Raw genomic sequence first — 24,586 nt, forward strand, 5'->3', positions numbered from 1 at the left:
CAAAGTAGAAAAATAAGGGTGTTTTAAAAAAAACATCGGTCCTGGTCATGTTGGCATGCCACATAGGCAGCGAATACACCTATGTACGGATAATGTGACCGTATTTGCACGCTCACGCAAGTTATATGACCAGAAACACGTATTTTACAAGTTTATGCACCAAACTAACCGTCACGAACAAGTTCTAAGACTTATGTATTTATCTCAATTTTAGGACTGACGCTGGTGTTTCGAGGGTTGGCCTCCGAGATGCTTCGTCTCCTCCACCTCCTTTCCTTTGGGTCCCCTCATCAATTCCAGTCCACTAGCACAGCTCGTCTTGTCCCATCGGCCGCTTGCAGGTTTCACCTGCTTCGCCAAGAAGACTCTGCGCCTGCTCATCGCCTTCTTCTTCCCCGTCGTCTTCCAGCCAAGACAAGATTCGAGCCGTCCGTGGTGACCGGTGAGTCCCGTGCCAGGTTGCCTCGTCGGCTCCGTTCTAATTCCTCTTTTCCCTTTCTCATCCGACCCTTTGCTTCGCCAGATCGTCAGTCCAGAGACGCCGCCGGGAACGGAACACCGTCGCGACGCCGGGAACGGAACACCGTCGCGCCGCCTCCAGAGTAAATCCTCTCGGCCCTCTCCTGCCATTCTCCCCTTTCAGCGGATAGATCGCCGAAATCGTCGCCCATCTGCTTTTTTTTCTCTTCTATTTTCATGCGTCCAATGATTTCTTGTTTCTCTATCGCTCCTGCTTTTCTCACGAAACTCTTTTTAGAAGGCTGATCCGCACGGATGAAACTGCTGTAGCTTGAGCTCATCAGAATGCTCCTTTCTGGATCTAGTCAGTCTAGATCTGTATAAATTTTTACAACTAGTATTTTTTTTAGTACATTTTAGTTACGTGTAGATGTTACATGTTTTTTTGTTTCTGCGAATACTAGTAAATTTTGCATTTTAGATACGAGTAAATGTCACTGCAAAAATGCAAGTAGTACTCTTTAATCATTACATTTCAGATATGTGTAAATGTATAAAATTATTAAATCTGCAGACTTTCTTTTAAATTGCGTCGTCGCTCTCATATGGTGATTATGATCATGCAAAAAAATCAATTACTCCATGACAACAAATGCGAATAATTTATACGTCTGATATGTGTAAATGAAACTGATTTTTTTCTGAAACCAAAAATTGAAATACAAGGGAGTCTGATCTGATTCGTTGCCCAGCACGCACACCTCACACCTGCATGCACACAAATGACACAGCGCGGTATCAGGAACAAAGAAGTTCAAAAACCAACACCGGTCCACTTGCATAGATCTAACGGTCCACCATAAAATGAGTGACCAAACTGATGGCAGCAAGAATCGGCTGATAAATCTAACGGTCCACCATAAAAAGAGGAGAGTGACCAAACTCGAAGTTTCACCACAGTGATTTTTAGTAAATCACGTTTCTTCTTCATGCGCCACACTAATGTTTGCTTGTTCTTTTTTTTTTCTTAACAGCTAGCATTCAACATGCCGAACAGCAGCGGCGTGACCGTGTTCGACGACCTGCCCGAGTGGCTTGTCGTTGACGAGATCCTTGTCCGGCTGCCGGCCAAGGATGTACTTCGGTGCCGTGCCGTCCGCCAGTCGTGGCGCAGCGGCACTTCCACCAACGCGTTCATCCTCAACCACCACCACCGCCAGCCCTCGCTCCCCATCATCAAAAACATAGAGGGCATCTACCGCCATGCCGGATCCCCTAGTGATCAAAAGATACAGCGTGTCCTCCGGAACGCAGATCCCTTTAAAAACGAGATGACTCTATGCCATGCCGCTTGTGATGGCCTCCTCATCCTGGAGAAGCAATCCAATTTCTACATCTGCAACCCTACCACCCGCAAGTGTGCTTCCCTGCCACATCCTCCACGACGGCCAGGCTTCAGCGCCGTCGGCGTAGTCGGCTTCTACCGGCTCCACACATCTGGAGAACACCGGGTTCTCTGGGCGTCATACTTGAACCAAATGCCGTACTTGGTACTCATTGGGGCTGCCGTCCCAACTGAGTTGCCTGATTACTTCATACTCACAGTTGGATCGGACCAGCCAAGATGCATCCAATGGCCGACAATTTGAAAATATGGGTTTCCTACCCTGTCCTTCAATACTCCACCAGTCCACAATCGTGCTCGCCTGCACTGGGCAACATGGGCAACAGGCCTCAACATAACGGTATTTGACACCGTAGCCGAGACATTCTGGCAGATGAGCCGCCCAGCACAGTTGGGTGAGAAGGTGACATTGTTGGATATGTGCGGCTCCCTTGCCTTGTGCTGCACCACCAATGACTGTCAATTTAGATGTTTGGGTGTTGCAGGACTATGATGCTGAAACCTGGGGCTTTCAGTACCGGTTTAACTTGTCAGCAATGGAGGCATTGCCACCGTTTAAGTTTGACCTCAATGCTCTCCCTAGGACGGCTGTGATCAATGAGCGTGAGCTGTTGATCGAGCAGTGTGTTGGCCGTCTGTTGCATTGTGACATTGATGGTGTGTTTTTAGGATATGTGCGAGCCAAGGAGCCTGGGAACCACTTTATGCTAACTATGCAGCGCCTCCAAGAGAGCATGATTTCAGTCCCATTGTTTGAGGCGCAGGAAGAAGATGCTGTGAACAAGGAGTCTCCATTCGTCATGGTGCTATAAGATGCCAGGCTCCATCTTAATGATTTCGACTAGCTGTTTGTTGTGCCCTTGGGAGTATCTATCCTGTATGAACCTTGCTTTCTGTTCTGTCTTCTTACTTTTTTAGTACTAGTAGAACCGAACACTTTGTATGTCTGAAGTAGCGCCTCATCACTTGGTGCTTGTTATGCTATCTTGAGCGTCATGTTGATGTTGTAAAAAATGGTGTGTCTATGCTATTGCTATGTAGAACTGCTATAATGTTCATGTTCACCCCTGTTGACTTTCAGTTTGCGCTGTTATTAAGGCATGGTTGCAGTTTGAAATGCTGATTCCTTCGTGAGAATTTGTGGTATTTTAGTTGTTGAAATGGTTAGTAGTTTAGTTACTCCCATCCGTGGCTTAATATTTTGATCTTTCATGTTCAGTGCACGCTTTGGTCCTGCTGATTTCATGTTCAGGCATATTTCGGAAGCTGCATGCCATTTTGGTGCTCAGCAGCATGGTTTTGTGTCTGATCGTCACTACAGTGGCAGGTTTTACTACTTCAACACGAATATTGTTTCTGTTTTCTGGCAAGTACAGGCTTTGTTCCATTGACTTTCAACCATTTCAGAGAAAAGAGCTTGGCTTTTGGTTTTGTTTCCAGATTCTTTTTGGGGGGTAGGAATGAATTATTTATGAACTTGATTGATTGACTTTCACCAGTTGGGAGAAGAGACGTTGGTGATATATGAAATTCCATCTCTGCACCCGAGCTCATTTGCACCTGAGCTGACGAAAAAAATCAAAACAAATACTAGAAAAATTCAAAAAAAATCTGAAAAATTATTATGCGGTAGATAATTTGATGCATGGGGTTCGCTCCAATTTTCAAATCATTTGGACATCTGAGGAGGAGCTCTCAGCAAAAAAGATAAATTGGAAGTCTGTACAAAAAGTTTACTGTTCATGTACTATTTTGGTCTGATTTGTCTTTTTTCCTGAGAGCTGCTCAGATGTTCAAATGACATAAAATTTGGAGCGGGCCTGACGCATCAAATTGTCTACTACAAAAAAAAGTTGGAATTTTTTGATTTTGTTTTGATTTTTTTTCTAACCGGGTGCAGATAAGCCTGATTACCGAAACGCCCTACTCGGTGATATAAATCTTGTATAAGTGTTGCTAGCTGGGGTCTTTCTTTGCTGCTGCTTCTGTGACCCGAATTGTCATAGTGGAACCTAGTCTTGTTCCTTTTACCCCCAAAAAAGGACCAGGCAGTTGAACCTGGTCTATTTTGGTTCAGCAATGTGCTAATTACCAGTTCATCTTGGTTTGTATGAAGATCTGTACCTTGCATGGTCACAGTTTCACCATGATATTTCTATTATTTTATCTAAAATTTTGCTGATTTTTTGGCCATTCCGATGGCGACAGTTCCCACAGCAACAAAACAAAATGTACAAAAACTTAAAACGTAGAAAGAAAAATTAAAATGGAAAAGAAATGCGCATCCAGGGAATCGAACCCTGGTCAGTACCGTGGGAGGGTACTATGATACCACTACACCAGATGCGCTGACATGCTTTCGCAGTTTTGGTACTGATTAATTAGGATTCTAGACCTGCAAAGAAAAAAAAAGAGCAGAATGGAGAAGTGGGGTATCGATCCCCATACCTCTCGCATGCTAAGCGAGCGCTCTACCATCTGAGCTACATCCCCATTACGTGCTGTAGTTAACTAGCGTTAATATTCATCTTATAATTTACCTAAAAATACGCATCTTTTAATAAACACAGCTTAGGCTACGGTGGGGTTGATCAATGATCAAACGCGGAATTTATCTGCTGTAGGGCAGATTGTGGAGGAAGTTAAAGCATTGTTAAAGACTAGACAGGATTACAAGATTACTTGGGTCCGGCGATCGGCTAATGGGGTTGCTCATTCGTTAGCAAAGTTGGGGCTTAGCAGTAGAGTTTCAGAGTTTTGGGACCTTGTTCCCCCACATTGTATTTTAAGTACTGTCTCGGATGAAATTCCTGTTTTAGCTTAATAAAAGTGGAAGGTTGAATAAAAAAAAAAAAGCTTAGTCTTGCTCGTTGGGTCCTGTTTTTGGTGTAGTATTGCTTACCCAACCTTGGGCGATACGGTTATTTCCCCTTCTTCTAATCCGGCTCGTGTATTGCTTCTCCCGTATGCGGCATCTTTTTTGTTTCCTTGGTGGACTCGACTCACACCTCATGTTTGTGTTCATACTTCATACTCGAGCACCGACCGGAGGCTCTAATAAAGAAACGGATGCATTAAAAATCCAGAAACGTCTTTGGTCATCAGGATAGATCAACAGAGTATGAATTACATGACGAGAATTATCATTCCATCACCACTATCGTCCTCATCCCCAAGTGGCTTAACCGCGGATGCCATCTCGTCGTCGAGTGCCTTGAATTTGTTGATGTAGTCGGAGATGGACGGAGCCCTTGTGTGTAGTAGCTAGCGGGTTGCGGGTGTTTACGGCGCGAGCCTGTCTATGTTGAGAAGATGCCCTCAGTGGCCTTCAATGTGTGTGCCACATTAGTTCCTTTAATGTGCGTGCCACAATAGGTTGGATGATGACCGCTGCAAGCATGCTGCGAGAGAGCTATGTGTGTGTTTACAGAGCGAGTTTTATTTGGGTTAGGAAGATGTTCTAAATGGCCTTCCATGTGCGCAACACAATCGGCTGGGTGATGAGCGCTTAAGATCCATTCAATCAGTGACCATGAGGTGTACTGGGTTCACCACGGTGATGACCTACCCATCTTTATGATGCCGGGGAGAGTTTCCACTGGAACAACAACCGTCGAGTCAATGAAGCGATGTTTTTGTGCGCTACGAGTTGTGGAGAGAACCCGCCCCTTCCAGAGCAGATGATTGGTCTTGGCCAGCTTCTCCGTGATGAAATGGGCTAAGGACACAATGAGATAAAGGGGTGATGCGGTGGAGGAGCTAGCCATGACTTTGGTTGGATGCAACACACTAGATGTGATCCAAAGTGGACTGGCTCGTGATACCATGTGAGATTTTGTGTAAGCGTTTGTACCTCCTGAAGGAGGCTGCGTGGATTGTATTTATAACGATATACACATGTCGGTTACAATAGATCTTCCCAGATCACAGTTTGATAGTTGAGGGAACTAGTTTAAACTATGTCCAATACCTTATCTCTATGAATCAAGTTGTTCCTGTTGTAACTACAAGATTATATAGGTAGATTGTAACTAATTCTAACACAAGAAGTTGCTTTTGATGTTGATCCCACTCGTCAATTCTTTCTCCACAATGGCATCCTCAAGTACAACAATAGGCTTTATGTTGGTACATCTAACTTCCATTCTTCTACATTAGGTGGTCATTCGAGATAAGAGCTATTTACCACAGGATCGAAAGGATTCTCTATTTGCAAAAGTTAAAATCTATAGTGGAAACATTTGTCCCTCGGTGCCCTAGTTGTCAAACCACAAAATTTGAACATATACATCCTCCCAGTAAACTTTAACATCTATCATCTCCTCCCATTGCTTGGTCTCACATTACAATGGACTTTATCACTTGTGTTCCCAAATCCAAGGAAAGAAGTAATATTGGAAGTAGTGGTTTGTGTGAAATTAAAGTATGCTCACTTCCTACCAATTAGCACTCCCGTACACTACTCAGAGTGTCTTCCAGGTTATGGCGGACAAAGTCACGGTGACGGAGTTACATAATGAAAAAACATGTGGTGCCCCCATGTTTGGTTTTGGTAATTGATGACAATCTCTATGGACTAATGGTTGCCTTGAGTTATATTTGAAGGTTTTGTCCATAGGCTTTTCTTGGAGTACATGTGTTGGTTTCAAGGAAAGTTTGTGTCGACCAAGGTGTTATTCAAGGAATTATCCAAAGATTGGTCATGTGAGAGTTGAGCTTATTGCAAGCATGTCTTGAAGAAGAAGATTGTGTGATCATTCATGTCTACCTTCAAGACATCATTCAAATGAAGAGAATTGGAAAGGTTCAAGGATGATCAAGACTAAGTCAAGAGTGAATCAAGTTGATCAACTCACAAAGCGCAGAAGATGTACCGAGAGGGATCAAGTGATCCCATGGTATGGTAAGAATTGTCAATTACGCTTTGTGTACTAACCCATGGTCTACGTGAGAGTTCTTTATGGGGTTAGGTTGCGGTGTGCAAGTTCAAGTGGAGCATCACGAAGAGATCAAATGCTTGAAGCTTGCCGTCCTTTGTGGTGATAATGGACTTGTGAAGATGTGCGGAAGAGTGGCTCACCCATAGTGGAGTATGGGGGAGCAATCAACTAGTCTTCATCGAGTCAACACAGTCAAGAAAGGTGGTCCAACTTGAGGGAGTCAAGATTGTCATCATCTAGCTCAAGTGGACCATGTGCAAGGCAAAGGTTTGCCCTTGATAGGTTTTCTATTTTACCAGTCTCATGATGGTAGTTGGGAGACCGGGTTATAGGATCGATTGCCGTACTATCAAGGGGGGCTCTCGATGAGTAACTTGATCGTATCGTTCGTAGAGAGCTCAAACCATTGCATCCTTGCATCATCTTTCTTGGTTCTTGTTTGGTTCTCTTTGTGAGTCTTAGAGCTTATGGTCATCTTGATGACAAGCTCGAGTTCATTGAAAACGGAGTTCACTTGCATCTTCTATGATGTTTTCGATGTTCGAGGTTTTGCCGGTTCTTCTCGGTTGGAGGTTTCACTCCTCTATTTGTTGGCATACCTCCTCTGCCTCTTCTTACTATATCCAGTCGCTGTTTTGATACTACTCGTCGTCTTGTTTCCAATAAGCTTGAGTTTGCTCAATTCGGAGCTCATATGCAGAAGTTATGGCAGTTCTGGTTTTCTTGAGAGTGGTTTTTGTCTGGTCCCAGCGGTAGTACCGCGTGCCCCAGCGGTAGTACCGCGTGGAGCTCTCAGTCGTTGTACCGCTGCTTCCGGCCGGTGGTACCGCCAACTTGCTCAGCAAAGTCTTGGGCGGTTGTTCCGGCCAGGCACCGCCCAAGTACCGGTCAGGCCTCTGTTTTGATGCGGTACTCGGGCGGTGGTGGCCCGGTTGGTCCGGTCGTACCGGTACCACCGGTGTCCGGAGCGGTTCTACCGCTCAGGACTTAGCCGCCCGAGCGCTCAAGGCCATGCGGTTGCACCGGCCCGGTACCGCTCGACTACCGCACTCAGGGGTGACTCTCTTTTGTTCCTATGCGGTGGTTGAGCGGTGGCTGGGCGCTTGGTCCGGTTGTTCTTCTCAACCGGTGCTACCGCCTGGTCGCCCGGTTGTACCGCCTGGTAGGGTTCTGCACGTATACTGTGAGTCCCGGTTGTACCGGGACCAGGAGCGGTAGTACCGCTCATGTGCGGGCTGAGCACATAACGGTTGGATTTCCCCCTCCTATAAAAGGGGGTCTTCTTCCCCATTGACCCTAACCTTTTAAGCTCGTGTTCTTCCCCCATTGTTGACCTTCTTTGAGCTTGTTAACTCTCAATCCCTCCATGGATTCTTACTAGTTTTTTAGGGAAAAGAGAGAGGAGATCTAGATCCACATTTCCACCAATCACTTTCTCCTCTATGTGAGGGGAACCCCTTGGATCTAGATCTTGGAGTTCTTGGTGTTCTCCTTCTTGCTCTTCCTCTCATTTTCCTCCCTAGCACTAGTTGCTCCGGTGGGGTTTGAGAGAGAAGGACTTGGGCACTCCGTGTGCCCTTGCCATTGCATTTGGTGCATCGGTTTGAGTTCTCCACGGTGATACGTGGAAGTGAAGTTTGAGAAGCTTATTACTCTTGGGTGTTTGGGCACCCTAGAGCTTGTTCCTCTTGGGTGCCTTGGCGCCCTAAACGGTTGGTGTTGTTCGGAGCTCAATCATTGTGGTGTAAAGCTCCGGGCAAGCGTCGGGGTCTCCAATTAGGTTGTGGAGATCGCCCCGAGCAATTTGACGGGTATCGGTGACCGCCCCAAGGGTTGCCAAAGTGTACGGGTTCGGTGACCGCCCCCAAGGGTTGCCATTTGTACGGGTTCGGTGACCGCCCTCAAGGGTCCTTTAGTGGAATCACGGCATCTTGCATTGTGCGAGGGCGTGAGGAGATTACGGTGGCCCTAGTGGCTTCTTGGGGAGCATTGTGCCTCCACACCGCTCCAAACGGAGATTAGCATCCGCAAGGGTGTGAACTTCGGGATACATCATCGTCTCCGCATGCCTCGGTTATCTCTTACCCGAGCTCTTTACTTATGCACTTTACTTTGTGATAGCCATATTGTTTCTTGTCATATATCTTGCTATCGCATAGTTGCTTATCTTGCTTAGCATAAGTTGTTGGTGCACATAGGTGAGCCTAGTTGTTTTAGGTTTTGTGCTTGACAAATTAACCGCTAGGTTTATTCTTCATTTGTTCAAGCCTAAATCGTAATTATTTTAAAACGCCTATTCACCCCCCCCCCCTCTCTAGGCGACATCCACGATCTTTCACATAACATTCCTTAAATCTTTGAGTTAACTCTATCAAGAACTTTTCAAATGTGTGAAGGTGGAACGATGTATCAACACAACATCACACCCCGCAAACTGACGACCAAATAAAAAGAGTTGACCAATGCACCAAGTCTTCTATCTGCGTTGCATGGTTTTCGAGGCCTTATATGGTTATAAACCTCCCCAAACGACCAAATAAAAAGAGTTGACCAATTCACCCTGTGTTTTGGCTCCCACTAGCTGAACTGTGGCACAATAACTCTTACCACTTCTCACTGAAAAAAACTCCTTTTGAGGCCTTATATGGTTATAAACCTCCCCAAATGACCATTTATGACAGTGAACAAATGGTTGCTCAATTCAGAACAAATAATGAACAAGCGCAAACCAGAATGAAATACTTCACAAATATGAAAAAGGAATGAAAGATCTTTCTCTATGGGTGATCATGTTTGCCTAAAGATCCAACCTTACCGTTAAAATTATTTTGGATCGAGAGGACATCTCAAACTTCGATCCAAATCTCGTGGTGGATCTAAGATTTTCCCTAGAGCCCTAGAGTTACTTTGGGCGTAGAAGCGAGCATGTCGCCTCAACGATGCCTTCAAGAAGGAAGCAATGCTCGCAGACACCGCCGTCGTCTGCCCTGGCCAGAACCGGAAGCAAGACCATCCAACACTATGTCATCGCCTCATGCCCGATCGAGACCCAACTAGACTATCGCCACTTGAAGGAAGATACTGAAGAACTGAACACCTATATGACAAATGTGCAAGTTCAGATAACAGACAAAGACGAGACGAGGGAAGATCTACGAGCTTGGCCTTTGGTTGGTTTTGTTTCCAAGTTCTTTTTGGAGGTTAGGAATGAATTAGTCATGAACTTGATGATTGGCTTTTTTTGAAACAGGGATTGATTGACTTTCAGCAGTTGGGAGAAAAAGGTTGGTGGTATAAATCTTGTAACTTGTAGGGTCTTTCTTTGCTGCTGCCTCTGTGACCGGTTGTGTTGCCTGGAGTTATTTTGATGTTACATGTCTCTGTTTTTGTTTAGCGGAACCTAATCTTGTTCCTTTTACCCCCAAAAAAGGACCAGACAGTTGAACCTGGTCTATTTTGGTCAACAATGTGCTAATTCCCAGTTCATCTTTGTTTGGGTCACAGTTTCACCATGATATTTCCATTATTTATCTAAAAAATTGCTGATATTTTGGCCGATTCCAATGGCAACAGTTTGCACAGCAACAAAACAAAATGTACAAAAACTGTGGTGTACACACAAAAAATTAAAATTCAAACAAAGATTTATCTTCTTGTGCCAAACAATGCTTTCTGCACTACTCCCTTCTCCCTAAAACTGTGGCGTTTTTAAGCAAGGAAATCATTGGCATGTGGATTAGTGAAGAGTTTCTTCACGGGACCTTGGATGACTTAGAAGAACTAGGAAGCAAGTACTATAAGGAGCTGATACTGAGAAATCTTATAGAGCCAAATACATAGTTTGTTGATCAGTGTGTCTACAACATACATGATGTTCTACGCTCGTTTGCTCAATTTGTGGCTAGAGATTAAGCACTAGCAGCTCACAATGGAGAAACTAATATTGTTACTAAACTTAGTGAACATGAGTTGCTATAATTTTTTGATAATTATAGAGGGGATGATGCTTTTCTTTCTACAGATAACCGGAGAAACTGCCAGTACTAAAATTTGCACAAATAATTATCAAATAAAACTACAAAACTCAATACAGACACATAAAAGAATAAAAATTCACCACACAAATAATTTTGACTACACCATTACAACTTAAGCTCAAGTTTAGCTAGCACAAAGATAGGAACTTATGGGTTCTGCGCTACAAAAAAATCTGAATTCTCAAGTTGTCATATCTGAGGCCGAGACACTTCTGGAGAAAATGAGTTGCAAGGCGGCGGTAAGTAGTCCTGCTAAGGTCTAAGGTATTTTCCTTCACATCGACACCAGGTACCGATGTAGGCCAAACTACAAATAAAAGTGAGGAAGTTAGCATCAGTTCACAGTACAACAGTTTCAGAAAACTAACACTTGATCTGTGCATTGTGTCATTGCCGAACATACAACTTATTAGTTATGCTAACATTTGAACTTCATGTGATTCGCCATAGTTATGAAGAACATGCAGAGAATTGATATTTGCCAAACTTCATAATGAGTATGAGGAGCATGACAACAAAAATCAAAAAAAGAAGCTTCTTGGGGCACATCCAACACAACAAAACCATGGAGCAGATTCAGGGATTTTAACTTAGACAACAAACCATGGAGCAGATTCAGGGATTTTATCTTAGACAACAATATCATAACAAGAAGGTCGCCCAAGCAAGGTCGTTCCTGCTACCATTGCAAGTGCAGTTCCATAACCTGTGGATTGCAGATAATTAGATCAGGACAAGTAACATTCAAATGCTTCCTTACAAGAATTCAATACAGTTCATGCATTCTGATGATCAGATCACATCAAGACACCAAAAAGATTTAGGAGAATACTAAAAAAAAAATCCATGCTGTGAAGAAAGACTCTTGGAACAAAGTACTAAACCACATACTATTTTGAAACATGGAAAATTATAGTTTGACCATGTCCAGCTAGGTTTACATGATGGTTCCAAGTGAATAACAATCAGCATTATTAAGATGAAAATGAACACCTAAAAAGAAACAGTTTATTTGAATACAACATACAGAACTACAGAATACAGATGCAAACACCAGCCCTATTTGGATTGAATGTAATTTTGTGTGCTCCCCGTTATTTAGAGCTCAATGTAACAACACACACTAATATATATAGATTCCTCACCAAATCATAAACTGGTTTAAATTTCCATTTCACGAATCTCCCGTTACTTAAATTTCCATTTGATGAAGCAATGACACAAAAAAAAAGATGCGTAAAATCTGCTACTCCTTGAACATACACAAATTGGTGGCACAAAAAAAGTCATCAGGCATGATGCAAGTGGGATAAAAAATGAAATATGGCCAGAGATTACTAGCTTATGCAAGGAGCATATTGGTGCGAGGCAAATCTGCAATCTGCATCGATTTAGAGAAGGGCTGGCCGAGACTTGGGCCAGTTAAGGCTTCAGCAGAGGGGCGGAGCACTGACTCTGTAAGGCCATTATTTCGTGTATATTCAGAGAAGATAATTATCAGAAGAGTATTAGAATAACTAATTGCTAGCCAGTGCATCCACACATCAACACATGTTATCCGGTACATATTCCAACGAGATGTCATGGAACGAGCATATTCGTGCAAGGCAAAGCAAACCTGGAATCTGTATCGTGTTAATGGAAGGGTTGACCGAGACTTGGGCCAGTTGGGGCTTCAACAGAGGCGTGTAGCACTGTAAGGCCATGGTTGCGAGTATATTCAGAAAACCTGTCTATTAATTGTGAATCTATTAATTGCGAGTATTGCGACGTGCGAGTATATTCAGAAAACCTGTCAATTCAAGATGATTAGATCAACTAGTCGAAAACCAGCGCACCCACACATTCCAAAGTAGTAAATTTTGCCATGATAATTGAGTATCATATTCTGAACTTGACATTCAGGATTTGATCCAGCTACAGTTACTCCACAACCCCTGTTACCTAAACTTAACACTTGAGGGTTCAGCTTTTAAACTGAACTTGACACTTGGCAATCATGACTGAATACCATGCATAATGCTGAATGATTAACCGGCTTTCTTAGCTCGCACTGCACACACACTTGTGCTTTTGTTCACCAGTATTGCCGTGTTCAACAAGTTCGCGGCGATAGGAATAGCTCATACCATAAGTATAGTCATGAATTGATCTGAAAGTAGCCCTCCAATATCTTTGCCTACTAGTCTATTAATTGTGATTCGATTATATTGTGGCTGCTAAACAACAGTTACTCCAATCATCTCTGAAATAAGTACATGCTAACAATGACACTGCTTGTGCATTGCTGCCATTGTATGCAAATTAGTTGTCTTAACTAATAGTAATTTATCTCTCCGACTTTTGCTTTTTTTACTTTGAGAAAGGCACAACACAAGAAAATGTGAGGTGGATTCCTATTAACCAGTGAAGTAAATTTTCTCTCTGACATTGGAAATTGCTCTTAACCAAAACTTTTCTATTATTGATTCTCAAGGAAGTTCATCCTACTGTAAGCCTAAATTCTGTAATTCATGAGCAACCCCACTGGACTCAGATAAATCAAGGATGGAGCGATAAAATACCTGAAGGAAATGGAGCATGTTAAAATCCATAGCTCTGGTAAAAGGATGCCCTTCCCACATAGCAGGTCAGTAGCCAAGCAAGCTCATAAAGTCACAATTCATATGATAAATTCAGAGATGCCACTTGCCATCATTCAGTATGGCTATGATGAGAACCATGAATAGTGCCAGAAGAACAAACCTGCAACCATTAAAGACAGCAAGATACCGGTGGTGAAATACTGTCATGATTACCTACTATTGGATTTGCTGCTGCATTCTTACCACTATCCGTATGGTGATGCAAACGGCATACATTTGCAGCCAAGTAGTACAAATCGACAGAACTCTTGTAGTAGAAGAAAACATGGGAACTTCAGCTGAACTTTAGCGTGTAGTTCATCATGCACTGCAAGATGGAGAACACAATGCAGAGGCCAGACTCCGTGAGCACGATGTCGACGCAGACCTGGCAGCGTCCGTCGTGTCCGACAGCCGTTGCCGCAGGTGCCCAACAAAATCCAAACAAAGACAATGAACATTAATGATTGCAGGAAGTCCATAGATAAGCTAACTACCTGGAATACCTAACAATTTAAAATATATGCTTGAATGAAGTTGCAGAATGAGACAAAAAAGGGAGACAAGAGTGAGAGCAGGGGGGAGAACTGAGGTGGAGGCAAACCTGAACCGCCTCGTCATCCTTGCTCCTGCTCCTCCTCTGCCGGGAAGGAGAGGGTTGTGGGGCACAGGAGATGCGTGGAGTCACCATTGTGCACAAGCTGCAGGTGTCGACGCCCATCTTCTGAGGCCACAGCACTGCACATGCTCCTCGAGGAAGAGGCGGAGCGCGGCCAAACTAAATCTCATAATCCACCATAAAATTTGGTTAAAGATCACAGGCCGCTAACTAAATCCAAATTGTTTCAAATTTTTAAAGGTTCATTTATCCACCAATATAATAATCACCATGCTTATCTATTAGACCTAAAATCTCATAATCCACCAAACATCTTTGACTATCTTCTTACGACACAGTCTCCTAACTAAATCCAACTAAAACCTCATAAATCACGGAGAAATTTGGTACAATATCACAATCACCTAACTAAATCCAAATTGTTCAAGATTAATTAATACACCGAACATCTTTGTCTATCTCCTCAACATCACAATCAACTAACTAATCCATCAAATATGTCATAATCCACCATAAAATTTGGTTCAAGATCACAATCGCCTAACTAAATCCAAAAAAAATTCAAGTTTATAAATTTATTTATCCACCAATATAATAATCAACATGCTCACCTACTAGACCTAAATTCGCATAATCTAGCCGAACATCTTTTACTAGCTCGTCAAGACACCAATCACCTAACTAAATCCAACCAAAACCTCATAATCCACCGTAAAATTTGGTCAAAAGATCACAATCACATAACTAAATCCAAATTGTTTCAAATTAAATAAATATTTGTTCATCCACCAATATAGTAACCACCATGCTCATCTACTAGACCTAAAATCTCATAATCCACCAAACATGTTTGATTATCATCTCAAGACACAATCACCTAACTAAATCCAACTAAAATCTCATAAATCACAGAGAAATTTGGTTCAATATCACAATCATCTAGCTAAATCCAAATTGTTTAAGATTAATTAATCTATCGAACATCTTTCACATCTTCCGAAGATCACAATCTACTAACTAAATCTATTGAAAATCTCGTAATCCACCGTGAAATTCGTTCAAGATCACAATCGCCTAACTACATCTGCTCCATGTTTACTAAAGGGTGATTTATCCATCAATATAATAACCACCATGCTCACTTACTAGACCTAAATTAACATAATTCACCAAACATATTTGACTAACTCGTTGAGATCAGAGTCCCCTAACTAAATCCACCAAAATCCACCGTGAATTTGGTTGAAAAGTAACAATCACCTAACTAAATCAAAGATTTGTTTACCCACGAATATAATAATCACCATTCTCATAGTCCAGGAAACATCTTTGACTATGTTCTCAAGACATGATCACCTACTAAATCCACCTAAAATCTCATAACCCAGCATGAAATTCAGTTCAGTATCACAACTACCTAACTAAATCCAAATTGTTCAAGAATAATTAATCCACCAAACATCTTTGAATATCTTCTCAAGATCACAATCAACTAACTAATCCATAAAAAATCTCATAATCCACCATAAAGTTTGGTTCAAGGTCACAATCACCTAACTAAATCAAAATTGTTCCAAATTTATTGAAGATTCATTTATCCACCAATATAATAATCAACATGCTCACCTACTAGACCTAAATTCGCATAATTCACCGAACATTTTTTACTAGCTCGTCAAAATCACGCCCACCTAACTAAATCCAACTAGCACCTTATAATCCATCATAAAATTAGGTTAAAAGATCACAATCACATAACTAAATTCAAATCATTCCAAACTAAATTAAATATCTATTTATCTCACCAATATAATAATCATCATGCTCATCTACTAGACCTAAAATCTCATGATCCACAAAACATTTTTGATTATCATCTTGAGACACAATCACCTACCTAAATCCAACTAAAATCTTATAAATCACAGAGTAATTTGGTTCAATATCACAATCACCTAACTAAATCCATATTGTTCGAGATTAATCAATACGCCGAACATCTTTGACTATCTCAAGATCACAATCAACTAAATCCATTGAAAAATTTCATAATCCACCATGAAATTTGTTCAAGATCACAATCGCCTAATTAAATCCAAATTGCTCCATGTTTACTAAAGAAGTCGCTACTTCCTTGAGATTGGGGTTTCTTCTATACCTCTAATGGCTTCTTTATTTCCTAAGAGGAGTATATCCAGGATCTTCTTGCTTGTGTTGCTCTTACTGATGAGCACACTGTTGAGACTGCTATGGACCTCAACATCCACCTGTGTGTCCACCTCCGCTCCCTGTAAGTCTGGACAGGCGTCCGTTGCCTGGTGACGGGTTGATATGTGTGCTGTCTTGATCCCACATCCCGTGTTCCCTTGTTGGGCGACACCATGACCGCATGCTCAAGCACCACCAATGGCGAGCATGAGCTTTGACAATCGACGCATACCTGAATTTTACCCACGGGACGCACCCGAGAACACGGCGCTACCTATCGTCAAGGCCAAGGGCGCACATTAGGAGAACATGGGATGCTTAATCAAGTGCGTGACACAAAATCCGTAAATAGGACAAGGACACCAAGCCGGATCAGCGGGGAACGGAGAGTGCACAGGCACGTGGGATGCTAGATCAAACTCCATCTGCTGCCACTACCCCTAGTCTCTCCTCTGTTGCCTTGTTTATCAGTTATTTTCAGTAGTGGCATCATCGTCTAGTCACTTGTGTGGCCCTCATCTCTGCCAACCAATATAATAATCAACATGCTCACTTACTAGACCTAAATTCACATAATCCACTGAACATCTTTGATTATCATCTCAAGACACAATCATCTAACTAAATCCAACTAAAATCTCATAAATCACAAACAAATTTGGTTCAATATCACAATCATCTAACTAAATCCAAATATTAATTAATCCACCTAACATCTTTGACATCTTCCCAAGATCACAATCTACTAACTAAACCTATTGAAAATCTCGTAATCCACTGTGAAATTTGTTCAAGATCACAATCTCCTAACTACATCCAAATTGCTCCATGTTTACTAAAGGCACAATTATCCATCAATATAATAACCACCACGCTCACTTACTAGACCTAAATTAACATAATTCATCGAACATCTTTGTCTAACTCATCGAGATCACAGTCACCTAACTAAATCCAACAAAACCTCAAAAACCACCGTCAATTTGGTTGAAAAATAACAATCATCTAACTAAATCAAAATTGTTCCAAACTAAATCAAAGATTTGTTTATCCACCAATATAATAATCACGATTCTAACCTACTAAATCGAAAATCTCATAGTCCAACAAACATCTTTGACTATGTTCTCAAGACACAATCACCTACTAAGTCCACCTAAAATCTAATAACCCAGCATGAAATTCGGTTCAGTATCACAACCACCTAACTAAATCCAAATTGTTCAAGATTAATTAATCCAGCAAACATCTTTCAATATCTTCTCAAGATCACAATCAACTAACTAATCCATAAAAATATCATATTCCACCATAAAGTTTGGTTCAAGGTCACAATCGCCCTAACTAAATCCAAATTGTTCCAAATTTATTAAAGATTCATTTATCCACCAATATAATAATCAATATGCTCACCTACTAGACCTAAATTCGCATAATTCATCGAACATTTTTTACTAGCTCGTCAAAATCACGCCCACCTAACTAAATCCAACTAGAACCTTACAATCCATCATAAAATTAGGTTAAAAGATCACAATCACATAACTAAATTCAAATCATTCCAAACTAAATTAAATATCTATTTATCTCACCAATAAAATAATCATCATGTTCATCTACTAGACCTAAAATCTCATGATCCACAAAACATTTCGGATTATCATCTCAAGACACAATCACCTAACTTAATCCAACTAAAATCTCATAAATGACAGAGAAATTTGGTTCAATATCACAATTACCTAACTAAATCCATATTGTTCGAGATTAATTAATACACCAAACATCTTTGACTATCTCCTCAAGATCACAATCAACTAAATCCATTGAAAAATCTCGTAATCCACCACGTTGAAAAATCTTGTAATCCACCACAAAACGTGTTCAAGATCACAATCGCCTAATTAAATCCAAATTGCTCCATGTTTACTAAAGAAGTCGCTACTTCCTTGAGATTGAGGTTCTTCTACCTCTAATGGATTCTTTATTTCCTAAGAGGAGTATATCCAGGATCTTCTTGCTCGTGTTGCTCTTACTGATGAGCACCCTATTGAGACTGCTATGGAGCACAACATCCACCTTTGTGTCCACCTCTGCTCCCTCTAAGTCTGGGCAGGCGTCCGTTGCCTGTTGACAGGTTGATGTGTGCTGTCTTGATCCCACACCCCATGTTCCCTTGTTGGGCGACACCATGACCACACGCTCAAGCACCACCAATGGCGAGCAAGAGCTTAGACAATCAACACATACCTGAATTTTACCCACGGGACGCGCCCGAGAACACGGCGCTACCTATCGTCAAGGCCAAGGACGCACATTAGGAGAACATGGGATGCTTAATCAAGTGCGTGACACAAAATCCGCAAACAGGACAAGGACACCAAGCCGGATCAGCGGGGAACGGAGAGTGCACAGGCACGTGGGATGCTGGATCAAAGTCCATCTACTACCACTACCCCCAGTCTCTCCTCTGTTGCCTTGTTTACCAGTTATTTTCAATAGTGGCATCATCGCCTTGAGTCAATTGTGTGGCCCTCACCTTTATCAACCAATATAATAATCAACACGCTTACCTACTAGACCTAAATTCACATAATCCACCGAACATCTTTTACTAGCTTGTCAAAATCACAATCACCTAACTTAATCCAACCAAAACCTTATAATCCACCGTAAATTAGGTTAGAAGATCATAATCACCAAACTAAATCCAAATTGTTTCAAACTAAATTAAATATTTGTTTATCCACCAATATAATAATCACCATGCTTAGTTATTAGACCTAAAATCTCATAAGCCACCAAACATCTTTGATTATCTTCTCAAGACATAATCACCAAACTAAATCCAACTAAAATCTCATAAATCACAGAGAAATTTAGCTCAATATCACAATCACCTAACTAAATCCAAATTGAATAAGATTAATTAATACACCGAATATCTTTGACTATCTCCTCAAGATCACAATCAACTAAGTAATCCATCAAAAATCTCATAATCCACCATAAAATTTGGTTTAAGATCACAATCACCTAAATTCTATTTTTTCCAAGTTTACTAAAAATCCATCTATCCACCAATATAATAACCAAGATGCTCACCTACTAGACCTAAATTCACATAATCTACCGATTTTTTTAGTAGCTCGTCAAGATCCCAATCACCTAAATAAATCCAACCAAAACCTCATAATCCACCATAAAATTTTGGTTAAAAGATCATAATCACCTACCTAAATCCAAATTGATCCAAACTAAATTAAATATCTGTTTACCTATCAATATAATAATCACCATGCTCATTTCTATAACTAAAATCTCATAATCCACCAAACAATGACTATCTTCTCAAGTCACAATCACCTAACTAAATCCACCTAGTATCAAATAAATCACCAAACTAAATCCAAATTGTTCCTGTCGACTATGAGACGCGACACCTACAGTGACTTCGTAAAATCTCAAGATGATATGCTGGCTCAGTCTCTCGAAGGTGCTCATAGGGGTGAGTGTATGCTCGTTTATATGAGCACTTGTGTCTGTACTGTGTTAAAAAATATATTAATTAATCAACCGAACATCTTGGACTATCTCCTCAAGATCTCAATCAACTAATTAAATCCATTTAAAATCTCATAATTCACCATGAAATTTGGTTCAAAATCACAATTGCCTAACTAAATCCAAATTACTCCAAGTTCACTAAAAATCTATTTATCCACCAATATAATAACCACCATGCTCACTTACTAGACATTAATTCTCAGATAATCCATCGAACATCTTTGACTATCTCATGAGGATCACAATCACCTAACTAAAGCTAACCCAAACATCAAAATCCACCGTGGATTTTCTTAAAAGATCACAATCATCTAACTAAATTCAAATTGTTTCAAACTAAATTAAAGGTCTATTTATCCACCAATATAATAGTCACCATGCTCACATACTAGACCTAAAATCTTAACATCCACCGAACATCTTTGACCATCTTCTCAAGATCATAATAACTAAACTAAATCCACCTAAAATCACATAAATCATCGTGAAATTCGGTTCAATATCACAATAGCCTACCTAAATTCAAATTGTTCAAGGTTAATTAATCCATTGAATATCTTTGAATGTCTCCTCAAGATCACAATCAACTAACAAAATCCATCTAAAATCTCGTAATCCACCATGAAATTTGGTTCAAGATCACAATCGCTTAACTAAATCCAAATTTTCTCAATTTTATTAAAAAATTACTTAACCGTTATAATTACCACCATGCTCACCTACTAGACCTAAATTCACATAATCCACCAAACGTCTTTTACTAGCTCGTCAAGATCACTCACCTACCTAAATCCAACCAAAACCTCATAATCCACCGTAAAATGAGGTTTAAGATCACAACCACTTAACTAAATACAAAATGTTCCAAACAAAATTAAAATCTATTTATCCACCAATATAATAATCACCATGCTCATCTACCATACCTAAACTCTCATAATCAACTGAACATTTTAGACTATATTCTCAAGATTAAATCACGTAACTAAATCCACCTAAAATCTCATAATCCATCAAAAAATACGGTTCAATATCACAATCACCTAACTAAATCCAAATTGTCCAAGATTAATTAATCCACCGAACATTTTTGACTATCTCCTCGAGATCACAATGAACTAAATAAATGCATCAAAATCTCATAATCCACCATGAAATTCGGTTCAAGATCATAATTGCCTAACTAAATCCAAATTGCTTCAAGTTTATTAAAGATCCATTTATCCACCAATATAATAACCCATGAGCTTTAGTGACACCCTTGGGTTTTTGTAAAACATTTATGAGTAATAAAGATTCTTCCCAAGTCCTATGATTTATGCGACTAGCATGGCTAAGCATTACTATTAAACTTGCACATATGACCCACATTTATTTGACCACTACATGGTTAGAAAGGAGGGGTATTAAGAATGTCAAAGGAGGGTGTCAATATCAAGCACATAGAGCATAGCTAAACCCTAGCTAATTTACTTAGCATAAGAATGTCAAAGGGGTGTCAATATCAAGGACATGGGGCATAGCTAAACCCTAGCTAATTTAATTAACATAACAATACTAGTAAACAATACTTTATGCATGAAAAATAATTCTAAGTGTAATGCAAATATGGGTTCAACATGATCAAAGTAGGTTGCTTGCCTCGCTTGGCAAAGTCTTCAATGGTTTTGGTCACTCCTCAAACGTCCTTGAATCTTTCGAAAGATAATGATTTCTACTCACTGGAAAAATAAAATTAACACACAGTCAATAAACAATATGTGCAAAGGGCTCCATAATTTACAGAAGTAGTATCATTGGAAAGAGGGAAATTTTACAGAAGTAGTACCCTGGATTTTAGAAAAAGAGAAATGGTATTGTGAGCCAGAACGGGTCTACCTGATTAAACAGTACTACACCAGGGGGAGGGGGGCCAACGTCCAAGGCATGAAGGAGAAATACGCCTTCACTTACATGCCGATTTAGACCTGCACTGGGGCGATCACACAAGGCACACATGAGCACATGAGCAACAAAACCAGGATAATCAAGCAATAACAAATAAGATAATATGGATAAACTAGAGGATATTGCTTCAAGTGGCAGAGCAAAGGAAACCAGATTGCAGATGAAGCAAGAGCAGGTACCTTAATTCTGAGAAGTTTTTTTTGGGGGGGGGGGGGGGGGGGGTTGTCGTAAGGCGTAGGACCGGCGGTGGATTGATCCTGGGACGCAGCAGGTGGTGTAACTTCGGTAGAATACATTGTTGGCAGTCCATAACTACCAGTAGCATAATGATCACAGTATGACTGCTACTGGCCATAGCCTGCCTAGCTAGCAGTGGGTGCACCAGGGGAAGGCGGTGGTGCACCATAGCCTGGCTGACTGTATCCATACTGCCCATAACCAGCCTGAGTAGGCGGTGCCTGTCCATACGGAGCAGATGAAGGTGGCTTCTGAGCATGTGGAGGCTACCCATAAGCACCCGGGCCATACGTGGCCTGTGGTGGTGGCTGCATATCATAGTCAGGCTGTGTGGAGCAGTGTATCCAGATTGAGGGGGCAGAACCTTGCGCCATGTAGCTTGATGCAGCAGCAGTAGTATAGGTGGCTGGAGTTGAAGCTTGCTGCCCTGAAGTTGCTTGACCAGTGCCACCTGGACCACCATAGCTCGGTGCAGTACCACCATCCTGAGTTGGGTTAGCAGCTGATGCCCCATAGCCAGATGCCCCATAGTTCTACTAATCATATCCAGGCCGCTGCGAGTAAGACAGCCCTTGCGTCTGATAACCAGAGTAATCATAAGCTTGCTGCCCGCCACTCTGCTGAGAGTATGTAGAATCACCATACCCTTGTGAAGCATGAGTAACAGACTGGATGTAATTGTAGCTGCTAGCATCAGGAGGTGCAGTTCCAATGGCACTGTTGTTGTTGGGGTTGCTGGTGTTGGTTCAGACTTTTTCAGACAACTAAACTGCATACTGCCTCCCTCCTATACTGGGGACAAGTGCAGTTTCCTCGCTAGAAAAACAATGCATATGGTTCAGACTTTTTCAGACAACAAAACTGCAACATCACATTCTAATTTCTAAACTCCGAGTGCAAAGCATCAAGTCTGTTGAGGTGAGTAGGACTAGGATTACCTACAGCCCTGATTTAATTTTGTCGAGTGTTTCACTCAATGCACTAAGCTGAACCCAGACGGAATATTTTCACTGGAGAGGCATTATACAGATTTCAGACTTGCTCAAACAAAATAGTTTGCCTGAATAAAAACGCATCATGTCTGTTCGATAGGATTACTCACATCTAGAATCAAGATTGTGCGCAAGTGTGAAACACAAGTGTCCACAACATCAGAAGATTATAGTTTAACATATCAAAATTGCAATGGCAGCAATTTCATGGTCCAAGCATCCAAAGAACTTGATTTTGGTAAAGAAGAGATTGTTTTTTTTTTCAATTTCCCACTTAGCTCAGATCTGCCTCGACTAATCACATGCAGGAAAAAGATGCAAACGAATCTACTTGGGATTTGGCTCGACTAATCACAGGGGAAAAAATTTGCAGACCAATCTAATTAGGATTTGGCTTCTTATCACAGGCAGGGAGGAGTGGAGATGAGGAAGGGGGGCTGAGCTTACTTCTCGGCGTAGTGGAACAGGTGGAGGTGGACGAGCTTCTTCACCTCAATCGACTATGCCGGCACGCTCTTGACCGCCTGCGACGCAAGCACACACACAATTCAGTCGCCAAAATCCGCGGCGTTAGATGAGATGAGACGAGGCGAGGAGTGGGGCGCTAGCGGGACCTGCGGGGAGAGCTGGGCGACGTACAAGGCCTGCGAGATGAGGGCGAGGAGGCGCATGAGCGTCGACCTTCTCGCCGTCGAGGAGGCGCGCCGGGATGGCGGCGGCGGCATCCGGGTCGTCGTGGAGATGCGCGTCCGCCGCACCACCCAGGGCGCTGCCGCGCCACTGGCCCGCATCCCCGAACCAGCCTCTCTATATGCTATAGGCAGGGCTTGCTTGCCCTGGCTCCCTCGTCGAACGCAGCGGCAAGCTGCGCGGCGGGGATCTGGGCGGCCGCCGCCGGGTTTCGCCGGGAGCGTTTCGCGGTCTCGTTCACGGGAGCGCGATTGGGTACTGGGCTGTCTGCCAGACGAACTGGACCGTATACATCGGGCTTGGAAGCGGGCACACAGGTACCCGCGGCCCAACATAGCGACCATACACATCGGAGCTACGCTCTCGCTCTTACGGCCGTTTATCCATTTTTAATACCCCTAAAAAATATCCATTTTTAATACAGTTGGAAAAATTGTGAATCCAAAATAGTTTTCGGATTTTTAAAAACGTTCATCCATTTGAGAAAAAATGTGAATTTGGAAAAACATTGTGAATTTAGAAAAGTACATGAAAATGTAAAATGTTTGCCAAAATAAAAAAAAATCGAGAATTTGAGAAAAAGTTCATGAATTTGAAAACACTTTGTGAAATTTGAAAAAGTTCACGGCATTTTAAAATAAGCATACAAATTAAAAAAATCTGAAAGAGTTCTTGAAAGATGGCAATTTCTAATTTGAAAAATAATCATTTATTTGGAAAACAAAATCATGAACTAAAAAAAGTTTACAGGTTTTCAAAACAGTTCATGGATTCAAAAAGGTTCATGAACTTGAAAAAACTTCAAGAATTTGAAAAAAGTTCAGCACTTAAAAAAGTTGGTTTTCGAATAAAGCACACAAA

At 41.5% G+C, this 24,586-nt stretch overlaps 2 protein-coding genes and 2 non-coding genes across 22 annotated transcripts; 1 reads left to right on the top strand and 3 right to left on the bottom strand.

Annotated features, from left to right (window-relative positions):
* Positions 1 to 313: 313 nt before the first annotated feature.
* Positions 314 to 2,944, top strand: LOC125523412 (F-box/LRR-repeat protein At2g43260-like). Its single transcript, XM_048688445.1, has 3 exons — positions 314 to 442; positions 524 to 602; positions 1,494 to 2,944. Exon 3 carries the CDS (start codon positions 1,506 to 1,508, stop codon positions 2,106 to 2,108), a length of 603 nt encoding a protein of 200 aa, XP_048544402.1. The 5' UTR covers positions 314 to 442; positions 524 to 602; positions 1,494 to 1,505; the 3' UTR covers positions 2,109 to 2,944.
* A 1,198-nt stretch (positions 2,945 to 4,142) lies between these two features.
* On the bottom strand, positions 4,143 to 4,213 carry TRNAG-CCC. The gene has a single exon. It is a non-coding gene; the product is annotated as a tRNA-Gly (tRNA).
* A 71-nt stretch (positions 4,214 to 4,284) lies between these two features.
* Positions 4,285 to 4,357, bottom strand: TRNAA-AGC. Its single transcript has one exon. It is a non-coding gene; the product is annotated as a tRNA-Ala (tRNA).
* Positions 4,358 to 10,845: 6,488 nt separating this feature from the next.
* On the bottom strand, positions 10,846 to 23,975 carry LOC125525502. 19 transcript variants are annotated; one of them, XM_048690512.1, is made up of 9 exons: positions 23,650 to 23,975; positions 23,483 to 23,559; positions 21,986 to 22,859; positions 21,738 to 21,831; positions 13,670 to 21,580; positions 13,406 to 13,586; positions 12,460 to 12,574; positions 11,445 to 11,547; positions 10,846 to 11,148 (listed from the first exon to the last, which is right to left on the bottom strand). In XM_048690512.1, the coding sequence occupies exons 3-5, from the start codon at positions 22,816 to 22,818 to the stop codon at positions 21,578 to 21,580; spliced, it is 930 nt and encodes a 309-aa protein (XP_048546469.1). In that variant the 5' UTR covers positions 22,819 to 22,859; positions 23,483 to 23,559; positions 23,650 to 23,975; the 3' UTR covers positions 10,846 to 11,148; positions 11,445 to 11,547; positions 12,460 to 12,574; positions 13,406 to 13,586; positions 13,670 to 21,577. The 19 variants fall into 19 exon arrangements, 17 of the variants coding, with proteins under 17 accessions (XP_048546469.1, XP_048546471.1, XP_048546463.1 ...); XM_048690514.1 differs by having other exon boundaries at positions 11,432 to 11,547; XM_048690506.1 differs by adding an exon at positions 12,180 to 12,296 and having other exon boundaries at positions 10,846 to 11,547.
* Between the last annotated feature and the right edge of the window lie 611 nt (positions 23,976 to 24,586).

The sequence above is a fragment of the Triticum urartu genome, chromosome 7 (assembly GCF_003073215.2).
Source record: "Triticum urartu cultivar G1812 chromosome 7, Tu2.1, whole genome shotgun sequence".
Lineage (NCBI taxonomy): Eukaryota > Viridiplantae > Streptophyta > Magnoliopsida > Poales > Poaceae > Triticum > Triticum urartu.